Below are 27,183 nucleotides of genomic sequence, written 5' to 3'. Positions count from 1 at the left end.
GCCGAATGCCATTTTACTCTGCCTATATCAGCACTCCATAAATTCCACCACATTATAGTCAATTTACAGCAGCCAATTAACCAACCAACTGCATGTCGAAGGAAACCGGAGCACCGGAGAGAAAAAAAAGTGCAATCACAAGAAGAATTTGCGCACTCCAAACAGATAACACTGGAGGCCATGGATTAACAGGCCTCCAGAGCTATGAGCTAACAATTCTACTCACTGCACAACTGTGCTAAACAAAGAAACAGAACTTCAGCCCCTTGACTCCAGGGGTCAAGTTCATCCATTCTTCAGCTGTGATTGTGGGAGAAGACCAGATGGGATCATTTTTTCAGCTCTCCAAGTGCCTTGAGTTATAGACCCATGCCCCTTCCCCTGAATAAGCATCTTCCTCCCTTCCACCATGACACATACTGCATCCAGAATTATGTCCTGAATATATCAATATCATCCACAATTGTGTGATAAAAATATACACTAGTTTACCAGAACACATACACGAACACACTACTGAAAAATCAGAAGACCATTTTCGAAAAATACTGGCTTCCTTGTAGGTCAAAGAAGGCATGCAACTTGGACAGGATCCTCTTTTCAGACACCACCGTCAGAGAGTCCAGTTCCACCCCCACAACATCTCTGGCCTTACGAATGAGTTTGTTGATTCTGTTGGTGTCTGCTACCCTCAGCCTGCTGCCCCAGCACACAACAGCAAACATGATAGCACTGGCCACCACAGACTCGTAGAACATCCTCAGCATCGCCCGGCGGATGTTAAAAGACCTCAGTCTCCTCAGGAAATAGAGACGGCTCTGACCTTTCTTGTAGACAGCCACCTATAGACCTTGCATTGCAAGAAGAGGCTAACAGAGAAGTGGCAGTGTCTGTGGAAGTAGGAAGGCTACTTTGGATGTAAGCTCTACTGGCAGCAAGACCAACAGTAATTTGCACCTCAAAAAAATCAATGCAAAGACACCCAATTTGATCCACATCTATCAAGAAAAACAAGTACTAAAATATTTTAATTAATTCTGTTCCTTTCTGTCTCCTATACAATTCCCTGGAAGGAAGAAAACATTTTATTTCTCAGCATTCTATTTCAGTCAAGAGCAGATGAGGTTGGAACAACTAAAGATACCAATTTTGACTTCTTATGTGGTCAGAATTGGAAAAATAGTATTTTAACAAAAAATACTTCCTCTTAACATTTCAAACATCTAGACCAGTTTTATTTTAAAATATAGACAGAGCTCAAAATGTAACATTCTCCCACTTCATAACACTTCAAAGCCAATGTTTTTCAGCCACATAATGCTGAGTAGCAATTTAATCCCCTAGCTCAGCAACTTGAGTGAATTTATGACTGATGCGCGTATAAACTATTAATTCGCATTGGTTTGCCTTGTCAAAAACAACCTCATTTCATCTACTTATTCATGCAATAAATGTCAATTCTAATTCTATGAACTGAAACATAAATGAGGAAATGATCACTTTGCTCCAATTTTCTGATGATTGCATGCTGTCAGATTCAATATTTCATCAGCTTGGCAGCTACTTTGTTTAACATTTTGATAGCTTTTGATCAACTGACCACTTTTAATTTGGATCACAAGCCTGACTCAGCAATCTGATCTTCCATTGAGGACAATTCACGTAGAGGAAAGTCCTGCTCATTGTAAATTATTAATTACAAAATACAGGATCAATACAAAATGATGCTCGAGATATTGTAATGAGAGATGCAGAGCGACAGAGGAACTGAATGCATATTTTTCATCAGTCTTCACAGTGGAAGACATCTGCAGTACACCAGACATTCAAGAGTGCCAGGGAAGTAAAATTTGTGCAGTGAAAATTACGACTGAGAAGGTGCTCAGGAAGCTTAATGGTCTGAGGGTGGATAAATCTCCTGGACCTGATGGAATGCACCCTCGGGTTCTGAAGGAAGTAGCTGGAGAGACTGCAGAGGCATTAATGATGATTGCTCAAGAATCGATAGATTCTGGCATTGTACAGGATGACTAGAAAATTGCAAATGTTACTCAGCTATTTAAGAAGGGTGGGAGACAGCAGAAAGGAAAATATAGGCCTGTTAGCCTGACTTCAGTGGTTGGGAAGTTGTTGGAATCGATTATTAGGGATGAGATTACGGAGTACTTGGAGGCACATGACAAGATAGGCCAACGCCAGCATGGTTTCCTGAAAAGGAAATCCTGCCTGACCAACCAACTGCAATTCTTTGAGGAAATTACATGCAGGATGGACAAAGGAGATGCAGTAGACGTGGTGTACTTGGATTTACAGAAGGTCTTTGACAAGGTGCCACACATGAGGCTGCTTAGCATGGTAAGAGCTCATGGAATTATAGGGAAGTTACTAGTGTGGGTGGAGCATTGGCTGGTCAGCAGAAAACAGAATGGGAATAAAGGGATCCTATTCTGGCTGGTTGCCGGTTACCAGTGGAGTTCCACGGGGGTCGGTGTTGGGACCACCGCTTTTTACGATGTACGTTAATGATTTGGACTATGGTATTAATGGAATTATGGCTGAATTTGCCGATGATACAGAGATAGGTGGAGGAGCAGGTAGTGTTGAGGAAACAGAGAGCCTGCAGAGAGACTTAAGATAGTTTAGGGGAATAGGCAAAGTAGTGGCAAATGAAATACAATGTTGGAAAGTGTACGGTCATGCACTTTGGTGGAAGAAATAAACAGGTAGACTATTATTTAAATGGGGAGAGAATTCAAAATGCAGAGATGCAAAGGGACTTGGGAATCCTTGTGCAAGATACCCTAAAGGTTAACCTCCAGGTTGAGTTGGTTGTGAAGAAGGCAAATGTAATGTTGGCATTCATTTCTAGAGGTGTAGAATGTAAGAGTAGGGATGCGATGTTGAGGCTGTATAAGGCACTCATGAGACCACACTTGGAGTATTTGTGCAGTTTTGGGCTCCTTATTTTAGAAAGGACATACTGACATTGGAGAGGGTTCAGAGAAGATTCATGAGAATGATTCCAGAAATGAAAGGGTTACCCTATGAGGAATGTCTGGCAGCTCTTGGGCTGTATTCCCTGGAGTTCAGGAGAATGAGGGGGGGATCTCATAGAAACATTCCGTATGTTAAAAGGCCTGAACAGATTAGATATGGCAAAGTTATTTCTCATGGTGGGGGATTCTAGGACAAGAAAGCACAACGTCAGGATTGAAGGATGTCCTTTTAGAACTGAGATGTGGAGAAATTACTTTAGTGAGAGGGTGGTAAATCTGTGGAATTTGTTGCCACGAGTGGCTGTGGAGGCCAAGTCATTGGGTGTATTTAAGGCAGAGATAGATAGGTTCTTGATAAGTCTGGACATGAAAGGGTATGGGGTGAAAGCAGGGGAGTGGGGAGACTGGAAGAATTGGATCAGCCTAAGATTGAATGGCGGAGCAGACTCGATGGGCCGAATGGCCTACTTCTGCTCCTATATCTTACGGCCTGATAAAATTAATCAGCTACCTTCTTGGGGATATCATAATCAGAGACCAAAAAGAAAATATCAAAGGAATAAAAAGCAAGCCGCTCCAAACTAAAATCCGTTTCTAATGCTACGATAGGTCTCAATAGATCAAGCAGTAAAATACAGAGACAGAATGAGAAATTATTCTGGCCCTTCAGCCTAACTCATCCAACCAAGGAGCTAGTCCCATTTTGCTCATATCCATCCCATCCATGAACCAGTCTAAATGTCTTTTTCACATTGTACCCACCTCTACCACTGCCTCTGGCAGCTTGTTCCATAATCCACCACCCTCTGTGCGAATCCTTCATTGTGAAAGACTGACCATCCACCTTATTTATGATGTAGCATGGAGAGCATTCTGACTGGGTGCATCACCGTCTGGTACTGAGTTGCAAAGCACAGGACTGTACACAAAGCCAGCTCCATCATGAGCAAAAGCCTCCCCAAAATTGACGGCATTTTCCAAAGATGGAGCCTCAAGAAGGCAGTATCCGTCCTTAAGGACCGTTACCAAATGACATGCCCTCTTCTCATCATTACTATCAATTTGAAGGTACAGGAGCCTGAAGACCCACACTCATCATTTTAGGAACAGCTTCTTCCCCTCTGCCTCTTGATTTCTGAAATGTTCACAAACCCATGAACACTAACTTACTATTTCTCTTTTGCACGGTTTATTTTTATTATAAGTTATAGTAATCTGTTATGCCTGCACTTACTCCTGCCACAAAACAAATTTCACGACTTATGTCAGAAACAATAAAGCCGATTCTATGTTATTCATAATTTTATAGAAGGTCACACACTGACCTTCTACATTCTAGGAAAAGCAGTTCCAGTCAATCCATTCTCTCTAACTCAAAAGCCTTGTGGATATTTTCTACCACAACTCTAGCTTTATCACATCTTTCCAAGAGTATGGCAACCTGAACCACACACAATGGAATGGTCGAACTAATGTTTTGAACAACTGTAAGAAACAAAGGTATGTCATATGCATTCTTCACCATCATGTGCCATTGTATGATGTGCGTTTATGACCATGATTGTTCTTTACAATTTTTTCTACGAAATGGTTTGCCATGGCCTTCTTCTGGGCAGTGTCTTTACAAGACAGGTGACCCCAGCCATTATCAATACTCTTCAGAGACTGTCTGTCTGGCACCATAGGTGCATAACCAGGATTTGTGATGTGCACCAGCTGCTCATATGACCACCCATCACTTACTCCCATGGCTTCACACAACCATGATCGGGGGGTGGGGGCAGTGCTATGTAGATGCTACCACTTGCCCAAGGGGGACCTGCAGGTTAATGGAGGAAAAAATTACCTTACACCTCCTTTGGTAGAGACGAGCCCATCTACGCTTGGATCTCTCAAGCTCCACGAGCATGTTACCTGATTAGAGGTTTTGAGGTATAGAGAGAGGCAGGATAGGCTTGGTCATTTTTCCATTGAAGTGTATGAGGCTGAGGGATCACCCTATAGGTAAAAATAAAATCATTAGGGACATAGATAAGGTGGATAGTCACAGTCTCGTTCCCAGGGCACACAAGTTCAAAACTGGAGGGCATAGGCTTAAGGTGAGAGGGGAAAGATTTAAATGGGACCAGAAAGTAAACATTTTCTACACAGGGTCTGCATATGAAACAAGTTGTCAGAGGAAGCAGGTACTACTTCCTACAATATTTAAAAGACATTTAGATAGGTACAAGGATAGGAAGAGTTTAGAAGCTTATGTGCCAAGGACTAGCTCATATAGAGATCTTGGTACGCATGGATGAGTTGTGTCAAAGGGCCTTTTTCAGTGTTGTTAACTATATTTACTGTGCAAGTTCAGTCCTGTTTTGACTTCCCTAAATGCGTCACTTCACACTTGTATAATTTCCATCTGCCATTCATTTGTGCACTTTCTCAGTTGATCTTGATCCTGCTGTACCTTTAGACAACTTTCTACACAATTCACCACCAATTTCGGCGTCATCCACCACCTTATTATTACCAGCTCATCCAAATTCCCAGTATATTTGACAAACATCAGGGGAAATCCTGCAGCGCACCACTGTCCACAGGCTCCAAACTCTCCATTTTGTCCTCCAACTCTTGCCGCTAAGCCAATTTTGATTCAGACCCTGTGAAGACAGCATCTACTGCCCTGTCCTCATCAGTCCCCATTTCAAAAAATTCAGTAGAATGTGAGACATCATTCCCCATGCACAAAACTATGCTAACTATACCTAATCAGTCCTTGCCTTTCCAAATGCAGACAGATACCGCTGTCAGAATTCTCTCCAATAACCTACCTAACATCTCTATTAGGCACACCGGCCTGTAGTTTCTTGCCTTGTCCTAGCAGCCTAACTTCACAGTACATTACCATAATTGATGCTCCAAGAGTGACACTGCATTTGCACCATATTCAAACAAACTCATTTTTCAAGAGATTGCTCAATGTACAGTAGCCTTTAGGAAAATCCATCTCAAAAAAATATTCAATTTCAAAAATTGGTTATAATTAAATTTTCTGGAAAAAATTCTGGAAACATTGGCTTTGAAATGCTATGAAGGATGGTCATTGGGGGAATATTAGATATTGAGTTCTATGAATATATTAAAAAACTGGTTTAAATATTTGAAATGTTTATTTTTTCCAATCATGATCTAATAGAAAAAATAAAAGTTGATATCTATGGTTGCTCCACAGATAAGATTGCAGCATATGTCACATTGCACCAATAGAAAGGGGACATTCATTCAGGCAAATGATAGATGGTTACTCAATCAAGTTTAAAAGTTATGTAACAAAGAAATTATGTGGATCAGAAAAGCCCAAGTCTTGTAGTTCACATTTTCTGTGGATGTCTGTCAGAGATCTATACTCAATGGTGCACAGAACACAGTTTGCCCTTAGTCAATATATTCAAAGCATTTTCTTCTCTATCACATATTAAATTTATTTCTTCATTACAAAAAGCTGGTCAAAAGTCCTCATTTAATGTGTGTTCAGAAAGTAATGGATGCCCAAGACAAAGCACATTTCCCTCAACAATGAGTGAGATACCATAGATGCTGGAAGTCTGAAATAAAAGTGTTGGAACAATAAAGAATAAGGCTGAAGAATAACTTTCCAACCGGAGATTTATGGCAACCCTAAATGCTACTAGAAGCAATTAAACTACTCTCCCCCACACCCAAAGGTAAATATGGAAAAGCTCCACCTGTGGAATTTGGGCAGACTATGCAAGATCTTATCAAACAGTAAAACTCAAATGGTCCAAACGGCTTTCTGTGTGATGAGTTAGTTTTGCTTGTAACTAACGTTTCATTTTCCCAGAAGCCCAAGAGTAGTTTTGCTTCAAAAGTAGCTGTAATGAAACATAACTACATGATTGAGGACTTAATATTTGTTCCATATTGCACTGATTTATATTTATTCAATTACTCTTTATAATGAACAGTATCACTTTATTATTGTCTACCTGAATTTAATATCTGCCTCTCCAAAGCAAGTAGTGAGTAACATTAGAAAAGACAATTCAACAATTCCTGGCTTGAATACACAGATATAAAATATACCTCTTCCAAACCACAAGGGTAAGGAAACCATATAGAAAAGTGACACTTGACATCCCAAAAGGAAGTACAGCAAACACCAGTTCCTGATGTAGAGATAAAAACAGGTTTACAACTGTAAGTCTTTATGTGCAAGTCTGTAAGTGAAATCTTTCATCACTGGACAGGTATAGAGTATCCTGGATTCTTCGCTTTACCAGCAGTCATCTCACTCCACTCTTGCATTTTTGGGATTGCTCTCTGTCTCAACATCTGCCACCTTCTTCTCCCTTTTTCTCTTCAGCCCTTTCATTTTTCTGGTTTGTAGCTTGCTCAGGTCTTGCTTCTCCATGTGGATTCGGCCATACGTTGTTCCAAAAACATTCCGTGAAATATTCTTCTTCTTCTTTGCCTGAAGGGAAAGACATCAAAAATGAATCACAGAAAACAGCTCCCTAAATCCCAATCCTCACCACCTGGTTCTGATAACAAAACCAAAGGTGGATCTTCTACATAGACAACTGCAACCTAGACAATTGCAGAATATCCGAGCAGTAATGGCTTCAGAACATAAATTACCCTTATTACACCTTTGTTATGCCATAGATTTCAGACCCTCCTCTTTCAGATACATTTTTACCATCACTATATAACATAGTTCTTCACAGGCTGGTCAGAGAGTCTGGAAATTTCACCCACTGCATATTCACACCTGCAGAGGAAGTGTCCTTTCAGTAGCTCATCCTACTAACCTGTATGTAGATGGAAACTGGAACACATGCAGTGACGGGGAGAACATACAAACTCCTTACACTTGGGATTTGAACCTGGGTCGCTGGTGCTATACTAGCGTTACACTAACTGATGTGCTACCCTGCCACCCTAAGGGAAATATCGGCTGATTCTCCTCTCTTCTCACCTTGAACAAGGGCTGCACCCTACCCTGCAAGGCATGTCAAACAAACTCAAAGTGTAATCAAAACTGAACAACGTGGTAACATGTAGCTCAAGGAACAGCTAAGGAACGAGGAACAGAGTTTGTTTCAGAACTGGGAATGTGAGAAAACACTGTGTTAGTATCTCCCTACCCCATCCCTGATATATTTAGTTTCCCCCCTCCTCTTTTTCTCTCTCTGCCCATCACTCTGCCTGTTCTCCATCTCCCTCTGGTGCTCCCCTCCCCCTTTCTTTCTCACTAGGCCTCCCATCCCATGATCCTTTCCTTTCCCCAGCTCTGTATCCCTTTTGCTAATCACCTTTCCAGCTCTCAGCTTCACTCCACCCCCTCCGGTCTTCTCCTATCATTTCGCATTTCCCCCTCCCCTACTTTCAAATCTCTTACTATCTTTCTTTTCAGTTAGTCCTGACGAAGGGTCTCGGCCCGAAACATCAACAGTGCTTCTCCCTATAGATGCTGCCTGGCCTGCTGTGTTCCACCAGCATTTTGTGTGTGTTGTTTGAATTTCCAGCATCTGCGGATTTCCTGGTGTAAGTTAGTATCAAGTTGTAGACAGGATGTCTTGCGATGGACAGGACAATGGGAATATTCTCTGACAAGGTGAGGCCAGGGTTATAAAGATGTTCCTAATGTTTGCAGAACTGCTTGGTGAATAGATTAGTAGATTAATAAAAGGACTTGATAAAGCAAAAGAAAAAAATGGTAGAAATACCTAACTGATCAGGCAGTGCCCAGGGAGGGAAAAAACAAGGTAGTTTACAGATGATTAATCTTGCTACGGAATTTACCAGAGTAAGAAAATTAACTACAATTTTTGAATTTGATATCTTTTGTGTACCCCTCCCCCACAAAAACAGTCTCACTTTATGTCATGGGTGATTTTTTAAATCTACTCAGAGCACCTGGGACAGGACAAGAATATGACCGTGCCAGTGTGAGTAATTGCCGTGTGTTTTTCAGTTGTGTGTACTAACCCAACGAAGGAGCAAACAATAAAGCTAACATTACATAAAGAACTTCTTCAGCTGATCATGATGGTTGTACTCAGAGGTAGTTATCAGACTAATCAGTTCACTGTATTAAACAGAAGCTCATTTTACAGGTCATGTATCATCACTTGTAAAAAAAAAGTTTTAAGTTGGGAACAGAACTACAAATGGCCTAAGTTCTGCTAAACTGACATGAACTTAGGCTGGGCCACACTTGGAAGCCCAGCCACTGTATTATGAAAAGAATAAGATGCAGTAAAGAGTCCTTGCAAGAATGATCGCAGGAGATGGAATACTCTTAAACCTTCTCCAGCATTCAGTACAATTCTGGTTGATCCTCTATTTCAACATCTTATATCCAAGTTTAATTTCTGCTGAATAAGGCCAAGGGAGGAAGGGTGAGGAAAATGTAACAAATGCACTGAAATTTATAGATGATTTAAACAGTATTTTCACAAAGGAGAAAGGCAAAAATGGAGGTCGCCAGTACAAGAAATGGAGACAATCCCCAAACAGGCAAGGAAGCGGAATTTGCTACCGCAGTATGTGATTGAGATGTATATTAAAAACAATTTTAATGAGTATAAAAGAATATAAAGAAATACTGACAGAATTAGATAGGGTAGGGAACTCGGTAGACCATAAACAGCAATATCTTGTTGGGCTGAATGGCCATTCTCTGTGCCATATATTTAGTGCACCTGGAATGAATTTGTGAATCACAGCTTTCAAGATTAAATTGTATCATTTTCAAAAGTATGGCTTAAACTTTAAAGATTATGATTAATTAAAGATACTTGTTAAGTCTACCTCTCAACTAGGCTTTTCTAGCCACACCTCAGGAATGAATACCAGATATAATCAGTGCAGACCATCTGCACTGTGCAACACGATCAGACAGATCTAAACTACTGCACATCACCATCTGAAATGCAGGAATTAAGAGAAAAGAACAATTTCACCTGCAAGGTGTGCACAGGGGCTGTTGATGCCAGACACAGGCCAAGCATGCCTGAAAAGCAAACATGTGGAGCTCAGAAATAAAAGGGGAGCAGAGATCTTGGCAACTAAAAAGCTAGAAAGGAAATCCAATTAGATTGATGAGGAAATATCCTTCTCACTGAAACTTGAGGCAAAATGTGAAGGGCACTTCATCATTAATTGAGAAACCAGCATGGTTAAACAACCAAAAGCCAATAAGCAGATCTCTGAAAGAAGGTAACTCATCCAAAGGCAGGAGTAAAGCCAGCATTACAGAACCAGACTGAGGAAACTAGAGACCAAATCTGAGGGTGGAGAGAGCTAAATATAACAAAAAACAACGACCAGACAAGAGGTGATTAATAAGCTGCCCTACTTCTTTCTATTCTAAAACTCCTCTTTCTTACAAGATTCTATGGGAATCATCAACAATGAGACCTATCTCCAGTCATCAAAACCATGAGGATTTCTGTTCCACCACAGGTACACAAACCCTATTTGCATTCTGAAACCCTTTCAGAATTCTGTGTCACTGAAATGATTGCAACAGCTTCTCATCCTGCTCTCAAACCCCAAATGTGGGCTGTCTGGCACTCCATTTAACCAAAGGCCTTTAAGTAAACCTAGTCTTTAAATAAAATTGTCCTTACATTGGTGGTTATTAAGATGTGGGAGACACTGACACAGTCACAGTTTCCTGCCTCTTCTCACGTGTCCCAAGTACACAAAAAAAGAACATGGTGGGTGACTGAAGTTACATGTGGGCCAGAGTAGGGAAACAACCGCTTGCACTCCTTGGCAACCATTTAGAGAGTTTATAATATTCTAGCAGTTTTTTGGGATTTTCACAGGAATGTTGCCTCTCTTGCATGCCTGTACAAATCCCAAGTTCAAGCTAATATCTGAAACTCTGTACTCATATACTATTGAGTTCTCAGTGAATTCCTCTCCAATATGTCATAGACAAAAGGTAAATAGATTTCACTGTTTCAACATTATTACATCTCAACCTAGCCCAAAATTCAATGGTTCAATTATGTCTAATCATGGTGAGGTCTGACTTCAGTTCCGGGAAGTTGCTTGACCCACACCATAAATCAATAGGCTACAGTACTCACACATTACTAACAAAAATATAGCTTCATGTGTACTAGGTATCACCTACAGATATATATTCTTTCATTTATGAGTTCAAATTTATGAACATCACTTATGAAATGCATATTGCAGCTTCAGAAGACATTTTGCTGTTGTGCAATGCTAGATTAGGACTCCAAACTGTTCAAAGAACCTTTTTCATGATACAATCAGCAGTGGCTACAGTGGTAAAGTGCCCAAAGCAAAGAAGGAATGCAAAAGAATGTGGTCACAAAAATGCCAAATATCTTTACTTAAATACAAGTTAAAATTATATTCTAAAGTAAACACTGCTCTGGTACCATCCTCACAGATCATCTATTCATCTCACCTTAAGGGATTTTGGTTGTTTAAGAGCATTTTTGTAGAGGTCATCAGATGCCAAGTGGGTTCTCCTGAGCACAAAATCAAAGGCAGGTCCCATTTCTTCCAGCTCTATCCTGGGTGTACTGCAACCAGATTTCTTCAGCAGCACCCTGTGGATAAGAGAGATCTTCATCAGAGCACAAAAAAAAGTCCTTCAGCCAACTGAGCCCATGCCAACCATCAAGCTCCAATTGACAGTAATCCCATACAAAGCTCACTGTATTCTCCCCAGATTCTTATTAAGCCACCTTCCCCTGCGACTCCACCACAATGCAGGCAATTTACACTGGCCAGTTAACCTGTGTCTGGGATGTGGGAGAAAACTGAAACGCTCAGGAAGAAACCCACACAATTGTCGGAAAACGTGCAAGCTCAACACAGACAGCACTAGACGTTAGGACTGATAGTGGGTTGGAGATGTAAGGCAAAGATCTGCCACTGCATTTTGCTTTCATCTTAGATACAGGTGTCCCCTGTTTTTCGAATGTTCACTTTACGACAGCTCGCTGTTACGAAAGACCTACATTAGTACCTGTTTTCGCTAACCAAAGAGGATTTTCACTTTTATGAAAAAAAGACGCCCGCTTCATACGCGTGTTTACCCTGAGAAAGACTACAATGACCGTGAAGCCTTGCGCGGGCAGTTGTGTGCGCATGCGTGTACGTGCCGATTTTTTTTCTCCAAATCAATTTTGGCTCGCTGTCTTCCCGATATTGGTAAGTGTAACTACACCGTACCTACAATATTTCTACTTTATATAGGGTGCATATTTATCATATCATTCCTGCTTTTACTATATGTTAGTGTTATTTTAGGTTTTATGTGTTACTTGGTTTGATTTGGTAGGTTATTTTTTGGGTCTGGGAACGCTCAAAAATTTTTCCCATATAAATTAATGGTAATTGGTTCTTCACTTTACAACATTTTGGTTTACAAACGGTTTCATAGGAACGCTCTACCTTCGGATTGCGGGGCAAACCTGTAATCAAAAGTCATTCAAATCATATACATGTTTAAATTATGTGCCAAACTGGGATAAAATCTTCCCTGCAAAGCCCCGCATTTAGGTGGTTCTTCTATAAGAATGAGGAATAGGGGCAGGAGTAGCCATCTAGCCCTTTGACACTCTCCACCAAGATCATGGCTGATTTTCTATTGTTGTGCCTTTTTCCTGCAGTAGCCCAAATCCTTTTACATGCTTTCACCTATTTTCTCACACATACCCATCAACTAATTAGTCGGCGGATTGAGTTCAACGGGCGCGAGGTAATGTTGCAGCTCTGGTTAGACCACACTTGGAATATAGTGTTCAGTTCTGGTCGCTTCATTATAGAAAGGTTACAGACACTTTAGAGAAGGAGCAGAGAAGATTTACCAGGATACTACCTAGTTTAGAGAGTATGTCTTATGAGGAAACGTTATGTGAATGAGAGGGCTTTTCCCTTTGGAGCAAAGGAGGATGATAGGTGACTTCACAGAGGCACATAAGAGGAAAAGAGGCATCAATCAAGTGCATAGCCAAAGACTCTTCCCAGAATGGAAATGGCTAATTTTAGGAGGCATAATTTGAAAGTGATGATAGTGGTGGTAGAGGCAGATACATTAGGGGCATTTAAGAAACGCTTAAGAATGACATGTGGATGATAGAAAACTGGAAGGCTATGTAGGAGGGAAGGGTTAAATTCATCTTGTTGTTGTTGAATGCCGTCAAGTCGTTGTCGACTCATGGTGACCCTCTGGATAGTGTAGTTGTCCATAAGGTTTCTTCCCCCCCCACAGATACTGCTGCTGTCTGGGTTGGCACCCGGCCAGACTTGAACTCAGGACCATCTGCCTCGAAGTCCAGTGCTGATGCCTCTACACCACCAGCTGGCCCAAATAGAGCAGGTTAAAAGGTTGGAATATCATTTGGGAAGAAAGGCCTGTGCTGTGCTGTAGTGTTCTATCTCCCCCAGATTCTTCCCACCGGACGCCTACACCAGAGGGTATTTATAGTAGTCAATCAGCCAACCAACCAGCTAGCCTGCCCCTGGGATGTCAGAGGACAAAGTTACAGTAGCTGCCATTACAAAGAAGGTACAGCAGTATGTGCAGATTTGGCATGTCATCTAAAACTTTGATAAACTTTTACAGATGCACGGTGAGGTGTATGCTGACTGGTTGCACCTCAGCCAGATATGGGAACACCAAACCCACCGCATAGAAAAACCTACAAAAAGTAGTGGATACAGCCCAGTCCATCACAGGTGAAGCCCTCCCCGACGCTGAGAACAATTGAAAGGAGTGCTGTTGCAAGACAGCAGCATTCATTATCAAGGAGCCCCTCCACCCCGTCCATGCTCTCTTCTCACTGCTGCCATCAGGGAGGAGGTAGAGCCTCAAGCCCCACATCACCGGGTTCAGGAACAACTATTACTCCTCAACCATCTGGCTCTGAAAACAGAAACAGCCAGATGGTTGAGGGGTAATAATTGTTCCTGAGCGAGTGATAACTGCACTCGCCCCAACATAAAATAACTTGACAACCTAAGGACTCTACAACTCATGTCCTCAATATTTATTGTTTATTTATTTATTATCCTTTTGCATTTGCACAGTTTGTTGGCTTTTGCACCCTGGTTGTTTGTCTCGGCCATGTGTGTTTTCGTTGATTCTACTGTGCTTCTTTGTATGTACTGTGAACACCTGCAAGAAAATGAATCTCAGGGTAGTATATGGTGAGATATATGTATTTAGATGACAAATTTACTCTGAACTTCGAATCTCGAGCAAAGTAATTTCTCCTCATTGTTAACCTGTGACCTACCCGTTCTCCTGAGTCTGTCTCTACATTCTGGGTCAAATTCTGCGAGCTCATAGATGCATGGAGAGTTGGATGCACTGGTGAGTTAATGCAGAAGTCAACCCAAAGCCATACCAGATCCACCCCCCCCCCCCACCCTACAAAATAGCTACTGTCCACCGATCCAAACAGGGTTCATTAGATTTTGCTCTAAGGTTATAATAAAGTGACATTTGGACAAAGCTGCACAGAACACAAAGAAGAAAGGTTTTTGTTAGTAGAAAGAATTCAAGGCTTTGCTTTTAAACTTATGAATTCTTCTATGACATGGGAGGCAGAGGTGGTATTCTTAAAATAATATATATCTGTGGATCTCTTGAAGCAAATATCCATGACTTCATGAGTGGCATGATGAGTAACAAAGGGAAAATTGTGATTCCCATCATAAAATCATTTCTGATGTACGGTTGTTTATCTGAAATGTGAATTTTCTCTCTCCACAGGTACTGCCTGACCAGATGAACATTTGCAGTATTCTCTGTCATGAGACAGATGTCCGGACTTCAGTTTTTTTCTGACTCTCATCCTGTTAGGGAATGTTGCATTTAAATGCATGTTAAGTGTGGTTATCTTCACCAATGACTGTTGCCCACTTACAATCTAGTTGTGGAACATTAACACTGAGGTGCCTCAATCTGATTAGGGAACTCCTGAAGGATGGAAACCAGCCCAAAATCCAGGTATAAATACACCTTATACACAGCAACGAAACACCAGCCATGAGATCTTTTTATATATAAATAAGAACAAAAACATTTAGAAGAATACTCACTTATAGCTTCGCATGAAGATCTTTCCTGCAAAAGCTGTGAAATGCAGAACAACTTCCAGGCCTGCTAAACGAACGCTTGGCACCACGGGTCCTCGAAAGAAATCTATGAAGTGCATTGAAGGGATTAACAGATTTTAACAAACTTTTAAGAACAGAAACAACAGCAACTCAACTTTAATATGTTAAAACTTACCAGGTGTGGAAGCAACGTATAATATTGACTGTGACTCTCAATGGCACAGGCTTAAATGGGGCAGAATTAATCAAGTGCGTCTTGGAGGGTTTCTTGAAACTATAGACAGTCCCACTAGGGATGGTGTTACTCTAGACCTCATGTTGGGGAATGAGCTTATCCAGGTGATTTGAAGTTTCAGACTAACAGCATTTTGGAAGGAATGACTATAGCTCTGTAAACTTTAAGACAAATACAGATAAGATTAAGGATACAAATAGTCACAGGAAATGACAGATTACCTTATTCTGGGGTAAGCAAATTACCGGAGAACATTCTTAGGGACACAGTGTACACACATTTGGAAAAGCATGGACTTATATTGAATTTTTTGAAGTAGTTACGAGGAATGTTGACGAGGGTAAGGCAGTGGATGTAGTCTATATGGACTTCATTAAGGCCTTTGACAAAGTTCCACATGGAAGGTTAGCTGAACATTGGCAGATGGAGTTTAATGCTGAGAAGTGTGAGGTTCTACATTTTGGCAGGAATAATCCAAATAGAACATACAGGGTAAATGGTAGGGCACTGAGGAATGCAGTGGAACAGAGAGATCTAGGAATAACAGTGCATAGTTCCCTGAAGGTGGAGTCTCATGTAGATAGGGTGGTGAAGAAGGCTTTTGGAATGCTGGCCTTTATAAATCAGAGCATTGAGTACAGAAGTTGGGATGTAATGTTAAAATTGTACAAGGCATTGGTAAGGCCAAATTTGGAATATTGTGTACAGTTCTGGTCACCGAATTATAGGAAAGATATCAATAAATTAGAGAGAGTGCAGAGACGATTTACTAGGATGTTACCTGGGTTTCAGCACTTAAGTTACAGAGAAAGGTTGAACAAGTTAGGTCTCTCTATTCATTGGAGCGTAGAAGGTTGAGGGGGGATTTGATCGAGGTATTTAAAATGTTGAGAGGGATAGATAGAGTTGACGTGAATAAGCTGTTTCCATTGAGAGTAGGCGAGATTCAAACGAGAGGACATGATTTGAGAGTTAAGGGGCAAAAGTTTAAGGGAAACAAGAGGGGGTATTTCTTTACTCAGAGAGTGATAACTGTGTGGAATGAGCTTCCTGTAGAAGTAGTAGAGGCCAGTTCAGTTGTGTCATTTAAGGTAAAATTGGATAGGTATATGGACAGGAAAGGAGTGGAGGGTTATGGGCTGAGTGCGGGTAGGTGGGACTAGGTGAGATTAAGAGTTCGGCACGGACTAGGAGGGCCGGAATGGCCTATTTCCGTGCTGTGATTGTTATATGGTTATATATGGTTATTAAGTACAGTCAGTATGGCTTTGTGAGGGTAGGTACAATCTCACAAACTTCATTGAGCTTTTTTGAGGAGGTGACAAAGATAACTGAGGGTAGGACAGTGGACTTTAGTGAACTGTTTTGACAAGGTCCCTCATGAAAGGTTATTCCCAGAAGGTTAAGTCACTTGGAATCCACATTGAGTTAGTAAATTGGATTAAATTAGTTTGGGCATTGAAGACAGAACATAGTGGTAGAGAGGTGTTCTCTTCTGAGTGGAAGTTGAAGAACAGTGGTGTTCCATAAAGATCAATGCTGGACCCTCAGCTCTTTGTAAACTACATTAATGATTTGGATGAGGTTGTTCAGTAGGTGGTCTGATTAATAAGACTGCAGGTGACAGGAAAATTGGTGGAGTGGTGAATTCTGAGGAAAGTTTTCAAAGGATACAGCAGGATATAGATCTGTTGGAAGTTTGGATGGAGAAATTGAAAAAGGATTAATTCAAGAAAGTGCGAGGTGATGAATTTTGGGAGGTTAAATACAATAAAGTATGTAGCAAGCAAGCAGGACCCTTGGGAGCATTGACACAGGGACTTTGGGTGAAAGTGGCAACACAAAGGGATAAGGTGGTGAAGGAATCATTCAGCGTGCTTCATCGGAGGAACACCTAGCACAGGAGTTCACAAATCATGCTGTAGCTGGGTATAGCTGTGGGTGGGTTGTATTTGGTGTATTGTGTACAGTCTAGTTTATGTGCTACAGCAGGGATGTGGGGGTTTTGGAGAGGTTGCAGAAGTTGTTCCCTCGGATGTTGGCTGGTGTTGGCAGATTAGAAGTTGGACAAATGTGGATGTTTTCTCTGGAGCGTTGGAAGTGAAGGCAACCTAATCAAAGTATATAAAATTATGTATGACAGGCAGAGTTTTTTTTTCCAGGGTGGAAATGTCAAACACAGGAGGGCACAGTTTTAGGGTAAGAGGGTGAATATTTAAAAGGTGATCTGTGTTTTCTGTTTTTACACAGAGAGTGGAAGGTGACTGTCAATGAAAGTGGTAGAAGCAGATACCATGGCAACATTTAAAAGGTATTTCAACAGACATATGAAAAGGCAGGGAAAAGAGTGCTAGAAACTATATACAGGCAGATGGAATTAGTTTAGATTGACAGACAGGGCCAGTTCCTGTGCTGTACTGCTCTACATTCTAAGTCACAGAAACAAAACTAAAAGGTTACTAGGAAATCAGCAAGCTGCGCTATTGAAATGCTGTTCAGTGGCCTAAAAACACCTGCCCTGCCAAAGCTATCAGCAAATATATTCAAAGATTCTTTAACTTTCTTTAAAGTCACTCTCTGTTCCTCCACAGTCTTTGACTGCATGCAACTTATCAGCCACACAAGGTGCTTCGACACGCACATCACGTCATTGTTTCATTCCTAAACAGACTCCCAAAATATGTTCAACGTCTGCTTATTATCTTTACGAGTACTTAAGTGTCTGCCTGTCCATCTTCTTTCTGAAAGGAGCAGATACTAAGCATACCATAGCATTACAACTGAATTCAGACTAAGTGCTCAAGCACCAGAATCAAGAGATCCCCTTTTACATACAAATAATAGGATATTCTGAAGTCAACTCACTTGTAGATTCATATAAAGATCATCCTTGCAAAAGCAGTGAACTGCGTAAACGTTTCCAGGAAATGTTATTTGTACCATGGTGTGTGTGTGTTTAAGTATCTGCTTGCCTGATTCCTTTCATACACAAAGAATTTCATTTCTAAGTTGACCCATCAATGTAACAAGTTACAAACATGAAGAGTAATCCTTTATATATCCACTCTATTCAGGCAGATGGGGCTCAACAGCTGTGGTTGGCAACTCATCTAGAAGGAAAACTCTGATCTCAAACTTCCACTGCCTCGTGTCTATGCCCACTCACAGGGAAGGCTTTGGGAGTAAACCCCAGTGGAAAACTCTGGAGCTGGTGTCCCCAAGGCAGTCCTACGTTGAGTTCAATGATGACTGGCAACTCCTGCTGTTCCTTTGGGTTCATCAGATGCATGGAGAGGGGGAGCTTGCTACATGGCCAACTGCTTGCTCTCCATATTGTATTGCCCAGGCTTTTGTATCTAGACAGCTAGGATGCAACACCCATGGTCGAACCTGACCAACGGAGGCCTCTCCCACTCTCTCTATTTGATGAGAAGTAGTATTAACATCGCCCATATTTACGTGCAACAACACATTACCCTGGCCTATCACAGCAATTTAATTCTTACTTACCAATAAGGAGGTTCTTCAGTCTTTTATGATCATTATCCAATTCAAATAAATCTCCTGCAAACACTAACATGGGCTTGGAACCTTCTGCTGATTTGCTATTCTGCAAAAAAAAAATTCTTTAAATGTATTTCTGCTTTATTAGTTCCATTCCTGGTTCAGAAAGCTTGAAGAATATCCTACCTTAAAATCATGCAAACCACGAAACTTTTCAATTCCAAGCTCAACCATATCTAAAACGTGGTAATCAAACATACGGCCTGCAAACAGGGAACAATAAATTGCCATTAGAAATATATAAATATACTATAACTTATCTCAAATATTTAATAGAATTATCCTGAAAAACCAAACAACTGACATCAGATTCAATGTTATGGAAGCACTTCACTGCACTGTTCAAGATAACAGTGTAAAAACTCACTTGGATTGTTTTACTACGGTCAGATTTTTAAAAATGTATCCCTTCTCTTTTGTGAGGAAAATTGAAGATAATCCTCTCTTCACAACAGCACATCTGATTCACTTTACAGTGCAAATTATGCCAATTATTGCCTGCTGGATCAGTCTCTGAGAAATCAAAATTTGAGGAAAGGTTCTAATGAGTAAGAAAGCAACAAATAGCCCCCTGGAAAGCTGCAAGCAATGTCACCTACAAATACATCCTGTACCTTCACAAAAAATTCTGATTTATGTCTGCTATTCAAGCACTTAAGAGTCAGTGGTAACACCATATCCATTTTCTTGCTACTTATTTTAGTTTTTCCCTTCCTCACAAGGTGACACTTAATTTTTCCACATACAGTACTGTGCTTCTTACTTGCTCTTTGGTGAATATTTAGAAACATAGAAAACCTACAGCACAATACAGGCCCTCGGCCCACAAAGTTGTGCCGAACATGTCCCTACCTTAGAAATTACCCGGCTTACCCATAGCCCTCTATTTTTCTAAGCTCCATGTACCTATCCAAAAGTCTCTTAAAAGACCCTATCGTATCCGCCTCCACCACTGTTGCCGGCAGCCCGTTCCACGCACTCACCATTTTCTGCATAAAAAACGTACCCCTGACATCTCCTCTGTATCTACTCCCCAGCACCTTAAACCTGTGTCCTCTTGTGGCAACCATTTCAGCCCTTGGAAAAAACCTCTGACTATCCACACGATCAATGCCTCTCATAATCTTATACACATTTAGATCTTCTCTTGTTACTTTTGATCTATTTTTAATCTTCTTGAGGCTCGTTCTTTGCAATCTAAATGATGCTTCATTAGCCCATCCATGTGAAACAGCATTACTCTTCCTCAAATTATCTACTTCAGCTCCTATTTCTTATATTTCCAACAATTCTACTAAGCACATTACTTGTCATTTAGTTCCAACATATAGCCAGAGGAATAAATTGGACAACACCATCCCTAAAATCATAATGCTAAACCTGCTTCCATACTGTCTAACCACCCTGTACCATCCTTTGAGAGTAAATAATTACGGGCCAAGGATTCATCCTTGAGGATTCCAGCAGTTAGATGCTTCCACTCTCTCTCGAAAAGATCCACTTAAACCATGTTAACAGTTCCCCCAATACTGTGAGCTCTTCATCTTGTGCCACCTTTTATGTGGCAGCTTATTGAATCTTTCAGAAATCCAAATACACTGTTAGCTACAGGTTCCACAATGTCAACTGCCCATTATAGCCTGGAAAAGTTCTAATGAACTTGTGAAGCATGAATTCCTAGTCATGAGACTATTTCAATTCAGTTTGATTACATTTAACACTTTCTAAATGACTCACTGTTTGTTCCTTGATTATAGACTCTAGAATAGGGGTTCCCAATGTCTTTTATGCCATGGACCAATACCATTAAGCAAGGGGTATGTGGGCACCAGGTTGGAAACCTCTGCTCTAGAATTTTACCAACATATGTAAATATGTTTTCAAGGTTTGTAAAACATTTCTGTGATCTTACCTATGATCAAATTGTGTGGTCGTTTCTTATTGTGAGAACCAAACATAAACAAAGAGCAATCAGACTTCTTTGAGAAGAATTCCTGTTAATACAAAGAGAAGACAACCATTACGGACTTCACCTCAAAATAAAACAATAACCCTTGTGACATTTCTCACCAAATCTATTTTAGGAAAAAAGCCTTTCATTAAAAAAATTAAGTATCTCCTGGTGGTAGAACTTCTTGCTTTATTTAACAAACCTCTATAACATTCCAGCAAACATTTAGCCAGTTGGCAATCAGCGTTCTTCAGCTACCCTTCTTTTTGTAAGTTGTGAAGTAAATGTTCTATCAACTAAAATGAATGGAATAATCTTCTGATGGATCTGTCATTATAATAGAATATACAATTATATGAGAAAAAAATCTCAGGATCTGTCACTGGTGTAAATCCACACTCAAATCTGCCAGGTTATATCTGGGATGAATTTCATCTGCATCTCTACGTTACAATTGCCTCGTGGTGGCCAGCTCCCAAAGGTGCAACTACATTCAGCTCTAATTAAAAACACGAGGAAATCTGCAGATGCTGTAAATCCAAAGCAACACATGCAAAACGCTGGAGGAACTCGGGAGGCCAGCAGCATCTATGGAAAAGAGTAAACACTCGATGTTTCAGGCCAAGACTCTTCATCAGGGCAGAAAGGCATTCCCATTCCTGTTCTGCTCTCTCACCTTATCTCCCATCACCTCCCTCTGGTGCTCCTCCCCCTTCCCTTTCTTCTGTCCTCTCCTATCAGATTCCCCCTTCTCCAGCCCTTTATCTCTTTCACCAATCAACTTCCCAGTTCTTTACATCACCCCATCCCCTCTCCCAGATTCACCTATCAGCTGCCACCTTGAACTTCTTCCTCCCCACCCCTCAGCTTCTTACCCTGACTTCTCTCCTTCCTTTCTAGTCCCGATGAAGGGTTTTTGCCCGAAATGTTGACTGTTTATCCTTTTCCATAGATGCTGCCTGGCTTGCTGAGTTCCTCCAGAATTAGTGTGTCGCTTCAGCTCTAAATACTTCATTCTTGTGACTTCATGATGATTTTAGTAAAATACAATGCAAAATGCTAATCGAAATACTATTCAATCAGGATGTTTATAACAACAAAACCATACAGAGGACAAAAAAGTATGAAATAGCTCAGTAACCTGCTTACTCACCAATGATGTCTGATCTTCAAACGGCCGAGTAACATTTTTTCTTGTTAAAAATAAGAGATTACATTTTTATTGAAAATAAGATTTCAAATAAATATTTTTCACATTTTCTATTAGTGGCTGCAGTAAAACTGTTAAATTATAGCATGCCAAAACTGCATTTATATAGTCATGATGCATTTCAATATCAAAGCTTCTTACAACATTTGAAGTACACTATCGTTTGAAATAAATGATGAGTTTCTGTTTCTTGTTGATACTGGTTGATGGAGAAATGCCAAAGTAGTTTCCATGAATGATCAGATGGGACTTCTAATATATCATCTATGAAGATAAAGCCTGGTGATGGTCCAACAGGTAGTCTAAGTCCATAAGCTTCTAACCCTAACATAATGGAGCCCTTTATCTCTTTAGAATGAAGTGGAAAAGTGAATATGTAATCCATCAGTGATAAAATTTTGTAACGGTAGATTGTCCCTTGCTTTTTGTCACAATTATAAACTTCCTAAAGCTCAACCCAGGTGCAATTCTAACACTGACAATTTTTTTAAAAAAAAACTTTTTTTATTGAGTTTTCAAATGATTACAGAAAGAAAAAAAATATACCCTCCCCCCTAACATCCCTATAGAAAAGAAAGAAAGAAAGAAAGAGTGCCTGGATATCAGAAGATCCCCACATGCTCCACGGAGTTCGCAATAACTTTAGTATATATATTTATTTCTTTCCCCAAATAACCAATTATTTTATCTTCGGAGCACCTATATATTTAATCCTGTCTTTTGTAAATAAGGGCGCCAAATTTTCAAAAATGTTTCATATTTATATCTTAATTTGTAAGTAATTTTTTCAAGTGGAATACAGCTGGAAATTTCATTCTTTCAACGATCTATACTTAAGTATGAATCCGATTTCCAAGTAACTGCAATAGCCTTTTTGGCTACTGCCAGTGCAATCTTTATGAATTCTTTCTGATATTTATTCAATTTGGGTTTCGATTTTATTCCTTCAGTATCACCTAATAAAAATAATATTGGATTATGTGGAAGTTGTGTTCCAATAAAACTCTTAAATTTGTCCAAAAAGGTTGAATTTTAGAACAAGACCAAATAGAATGTAAAAAAGTACCGACTTCTTGGTTACATCGGAAACACTGATCAGATAAATTTGGATTTAATTTATTTATTTTTTGTGGTGTAATATATAATTGATGTAAAAAATTATATTGCACTAATCTTAACCGGACATTTATTGTATTTTCATACTATCAAGACATAGTCTTGACCAATTTGTTTCTTCAATTTTAATATTCAAGTCACTTTCCCATTTTTGTCTTGACTTATGGACTCCTTGTTTAATTGCCTGTTTTTGAATCAAGCTATACATACAAGAAATAAATTTTTTAGTTTTTCCTTTTTGAATTAAAGTTTCTATTTCATTAGATTTCGGCAATAACATTGTTTGACCTAATTTTTCTCTTAAATAAGCCCTTAATTGGAAGTAACAAAAAAGAGTGTTGTTTGATACTTTATATTTATTCTTTAATTGATCAAATGACATTAAAATACCTCCTTCAAAACAATCTCCTATATATCTAATCTCTTTTTGAAACCAATTATATAAAAGTTGATTATCCATTGTAAAAGGAATAAGTCTATTTTGAATTAAAGATCTCTTTGCTAATAAAGATTTCTTTGTCTCATCATCAACATTTATCTCATTCCATAAGTCAATCAAATGTTTTAATATAGGAGATTCTTTCTTTTCCCGACACTGACAATTTTTAATGAGAATACACCATTTTGGTTCTCTTCCACAAATTCTATTAGAATCAATATAGAATAGATCTACATCATAAGGCTCAATTTTGCATTATAGATTACAAAAAACAGCTTCAGATCTCATATCCCATCCACTGGCAGGCCTGAGTCCTGCTTTTATGCACATCTGTTCCTTCAAAGAAAAGCAAGAATGTAATGTTGAGGATTCTTAAGGTATTGTAAAGACCATATTTGGAGTATTCAGAGGAGGTTTAAGCCTTGTATTGAAGGAAGGATGTGCTAGTGCTAGAAAGGGTCCAGGGATGAAAAGGTTAATGTACCAGGAGCATTTGATGGTTCTGGGCCATTACTTGCTTTAATTAGGAAGGATGAGTGGGAAATTGCACTGAAACCAACAAAATATCGAAAGGCCTAGATAGAACGGACTTAGGAAGGATGCTTCCAGTAGTGGGAGAGTCTAGGACCAGAAGGCACAGCCTCTGAGTAAAAGGACATCTCTTTAGAACAGAGATGAGGAGGAATTTCTTTAGCTGGGGTTGGTGAATCTGTGAAACTCATTGTCACAGACACCTGTGGAGGCCAGTCATTAGGTATATTTAAAGTGGAGGTTGATAGGTTCTTGATTAGTAAGGGTTTCAAAGGTTATAGAGAGATGACAGTAAGATGCAGTTAATAAATCAGCCACGATTGAATGGCATTGCACATTTGATGGATAGAATGGTCTGATTTTCCTCCTATGTCTTGCGGTTCCCCACTGTCAATTCTGAACAAAACTGCTATACCTCCTAGTTCCTTCTTTCCAAAGTGATTTATTCAACTCATATCTGGGATCCACCATCCCCCTCCCAATCCCCTGCTAACTTTGCCATCCCAGTCTTGCCTTGGCTCTTTCCAAAGCAACTCAAGATTTAGTAATGAAGGGACTGTAAAAACAGTACTCTAAGTCTGCAAGATCATCTACCCAAAGTAAACTCAATCAATTGACCTAGAAGAACATCAGTATTAAAGCAGAACCCAATAAACAGTTTGAAACTCATTCAGGAAAAACTCAGATCTTGAAAGCTAATTTCTACGTTCCTGTTACATCACCAACATGTACTGTAACAGCAAGAATCTTGAGATGACACTGATTGTATAAAACAAGATACTTACTTCTTATATAGAACAGCATTTGGCTTCTTTAAACAATACTGCAAAAAAAACATGAGCAAGAAGATTCACATTAGAACATGCAAATCTTCAGTTCAATTTTAAACATCAACACTCTTTATTCAGTTTAATCAAAGATGATAACTATTGTTTGAGGTCTAGCATTAAGATGCAAATCAAACTGATGAGTTGGAAGAGATAAAGGTTGAAGAACTTTTAGTTGCACATTTTGAGAATGATACCAAATAGTTCCAGTTTCAAATGTAATGTTTAATTCATTTGCAACTTCTCTGGCAATAGCCTCCGCTACAAGAAAGAATCTACCAAGCTACTCTTGACATTTGATGGCATTAACATGAACAATAGCATTAATCTGGGTTCACCATTGACTAGATCAGGGATTCCCAACCCAAGGTCCATGGACCCTTTGCTTAATGGCATTGGTCCATGGCATGAAAAAGGTTGGGAATCCTTGGACTAGAGACACAGCCATACCAGCCCTATTTATGCCATTAACACAAGAGCAGTTTAAACACTGGGTATCCTGCATTGAATGATTCACGGCTTGGCATTCCACAAGTCAAAGTTAGGAATGCAATCAAATTCTCTCCACTTGCCTGGAACACTAGATCTAACAACACACAGGAAAACAGATCCCAAACGGCCACTGGAGCACTGAACCTACATTATGACTTATCCACAAAACAAACTTGTTACTTGCCAAGCCTAACTGACATCATCTCCCAAACTCATGATCTCTACCACCATGGAAAGCCAGTGTCTCTCTCGTCAGTGTCTGGCTCTCGTCCAAGCCACTGATGATCCTGATTTAGAAATAAGTCACCATTCACTCATCTTTACTACATCTCAATCCTGGACCTCCCTACCTTATCCCAGAAGGACTGCAGCAGTTCAGGACAATGGTTTACTCCCGCATCCCAATGGCATTTCGAAATGGGCAAGAATGAACCAAAACACCAAATTTTATAATGTAAAATGGAAATTAATATTTTAGTTTTAAAAATACTTAAATAATTATAGATAATAACTTAGATACACACAAAGGTTATTGCACTATGTACTCACAATATCTTTCAAAGCCTGAGTCACAGTTTCACTGGTATTTCCCCCTTTTATAAGCATGGCATTCTTGTTATTCTCAACGATTTTGGGATCTCTCTTCTCAAGAAACCTCTTCGCCCGTTTGGTCTTGGGCTTCCTTCAGTTGAGAAACGTTAAGGAAACAATAAATTATTACATTTAATTGCATTGACTTGCCAGAAATAACAAATGGATTACAGTTCTTCCACCATTTTAAAAGTCTGCTTTCTTGTCTTCTGCGCCTTGTGCCACGTCCCCATTCACTTATGTAGCATAGAGTCATACAGCAGTCATCCTGACCCAGTTAGTCCCAATTTCCTGCATTCCGCCCATATTCCTCTTATCCCCACCCCTCCATGTACCTTTCCAACTGCTTCTTAAATGTCAATATTGTACCTACCTGAACTACCTCTTCTGACAGATCATTCCATTTGCTAATCACCATGGCATATAAAGGCTGCCCTTCAGTTCCCCTTTGAATCAGTCCTTTCTCATCTTTAACCTACACCCCCTAGTTTTGGTCTCCCCTATTCAGGAGAAAAGACTGTACAATGCATCTTATATATACATCCCATAATGTTAGTCATTTCTACAAGGTCACCCCTCATTCTCCTACATTTGAAGGAATAAAGGCCTCACCTGGCCAACCTCTCTCTTTAATTCAGTCCCTCTAGTCCTGGCAACCTCACAATTCTTTCCTGCACTTTTTCCAGTTTAACCAAACCTTTTCTGTAACAGAATGACAACTGTACATAGTGCTTCAAGTGCAGCCTCACCAACTTTTACATTTACAACATAATGTCCCAACTCCTAAAATCAATGCCCTGATTGATTAAGGCCAGCTTGCTAAATGTCATTTTTACTCCATAGTGTACTTGTGATGGCTGTTTTCAATGAATTATGCACTTGCACACCAAAGTCCCTCTGTTCCATTACACTCCGAAGTGCCTGACCAGTCATAGTCTAAGTCCTACGCTGGTGTGACTTACCAAAATGCATCATCTCACACTTATTTTTATGGAAATCCATTTGCCACCTCTCAGTTCACTTACTGATCACTGATTAAGATCCCCTTGTAGTCTCTGATAACCATCCTCACTATCAAAAACACCTCCTAATTTAATTT

General features: G+C 39.9%; 1 protein-coding gene across 2 annotated transcripts in view; it reads right to left on the bottom strand.

The window, feature by feature from the left end:
- Nucleotides 1-999: 999 nt before the first annotated feature.
- Nucleotides 1,000-27,183, bottom strand: part of rpf2 (ribosome production factor 2 homolog) — a 34,160-nt gene continuing 7,976 nt past the window's right edge. For both annotated transcript variants that reach the window (XM_073055911.1, XM_073055912.1), the window contains exons 2-10: nt 26,043-26,175; nt 24,960-24,997; nt 22,032-22,071; nt 20,840-20,921; nt 19,054-19,130; nt 18,874-18,973; nt 15,111-15,213; nt 11,461-11,605; nt 1,000-7,476 (exon numbers count right to left, since the gene is read on the bottom strand). In XM_073055911.1, coding sequence (XP_072912012.1) covers nt 7,294-7,476; nt 11,461-11,605; nt 15,111-15,213; nt 18,874-18,973; nt 19,054-19,130; nt 20,840-20,921; nt 22,032-22,071; nt 24,960-24,997; nt 26,043-26,175 — 901 coding nt within the window. In that variant the 3' untranslated portion in view covers nt 1,000-7,293. The remainder of the gene's footprint in view (nt 7,477-11,460; nt 11,606-15,110; nt 15,214-18,873; nt 18,974-19,053; nt 19,131-20,839; nt 20,922-22,031; nt 22,072-24,959; nt 24,998-26,042; nt 26,176-27,183) is intronic.

Source organism: Hemitrygon akajei, chromosome 9 (assembly GCF_048418815.1).
Source record: "Hemitrygon akajei chromosome 9, sHemAka1.3, whole genome shotgun sequence".
NCBI classification, from domain to species: Eukaryota; Metazoa; Chordata; class Chondrichthyes; order Myliobatiformes; family Dasyatidae; genus Hemitrygon; species Hemitrygon akajei.
Note: the sequence above shows the minus strand (reverse complement) of the source record. Positions and strands in the feature narration are given on the sequence as shown.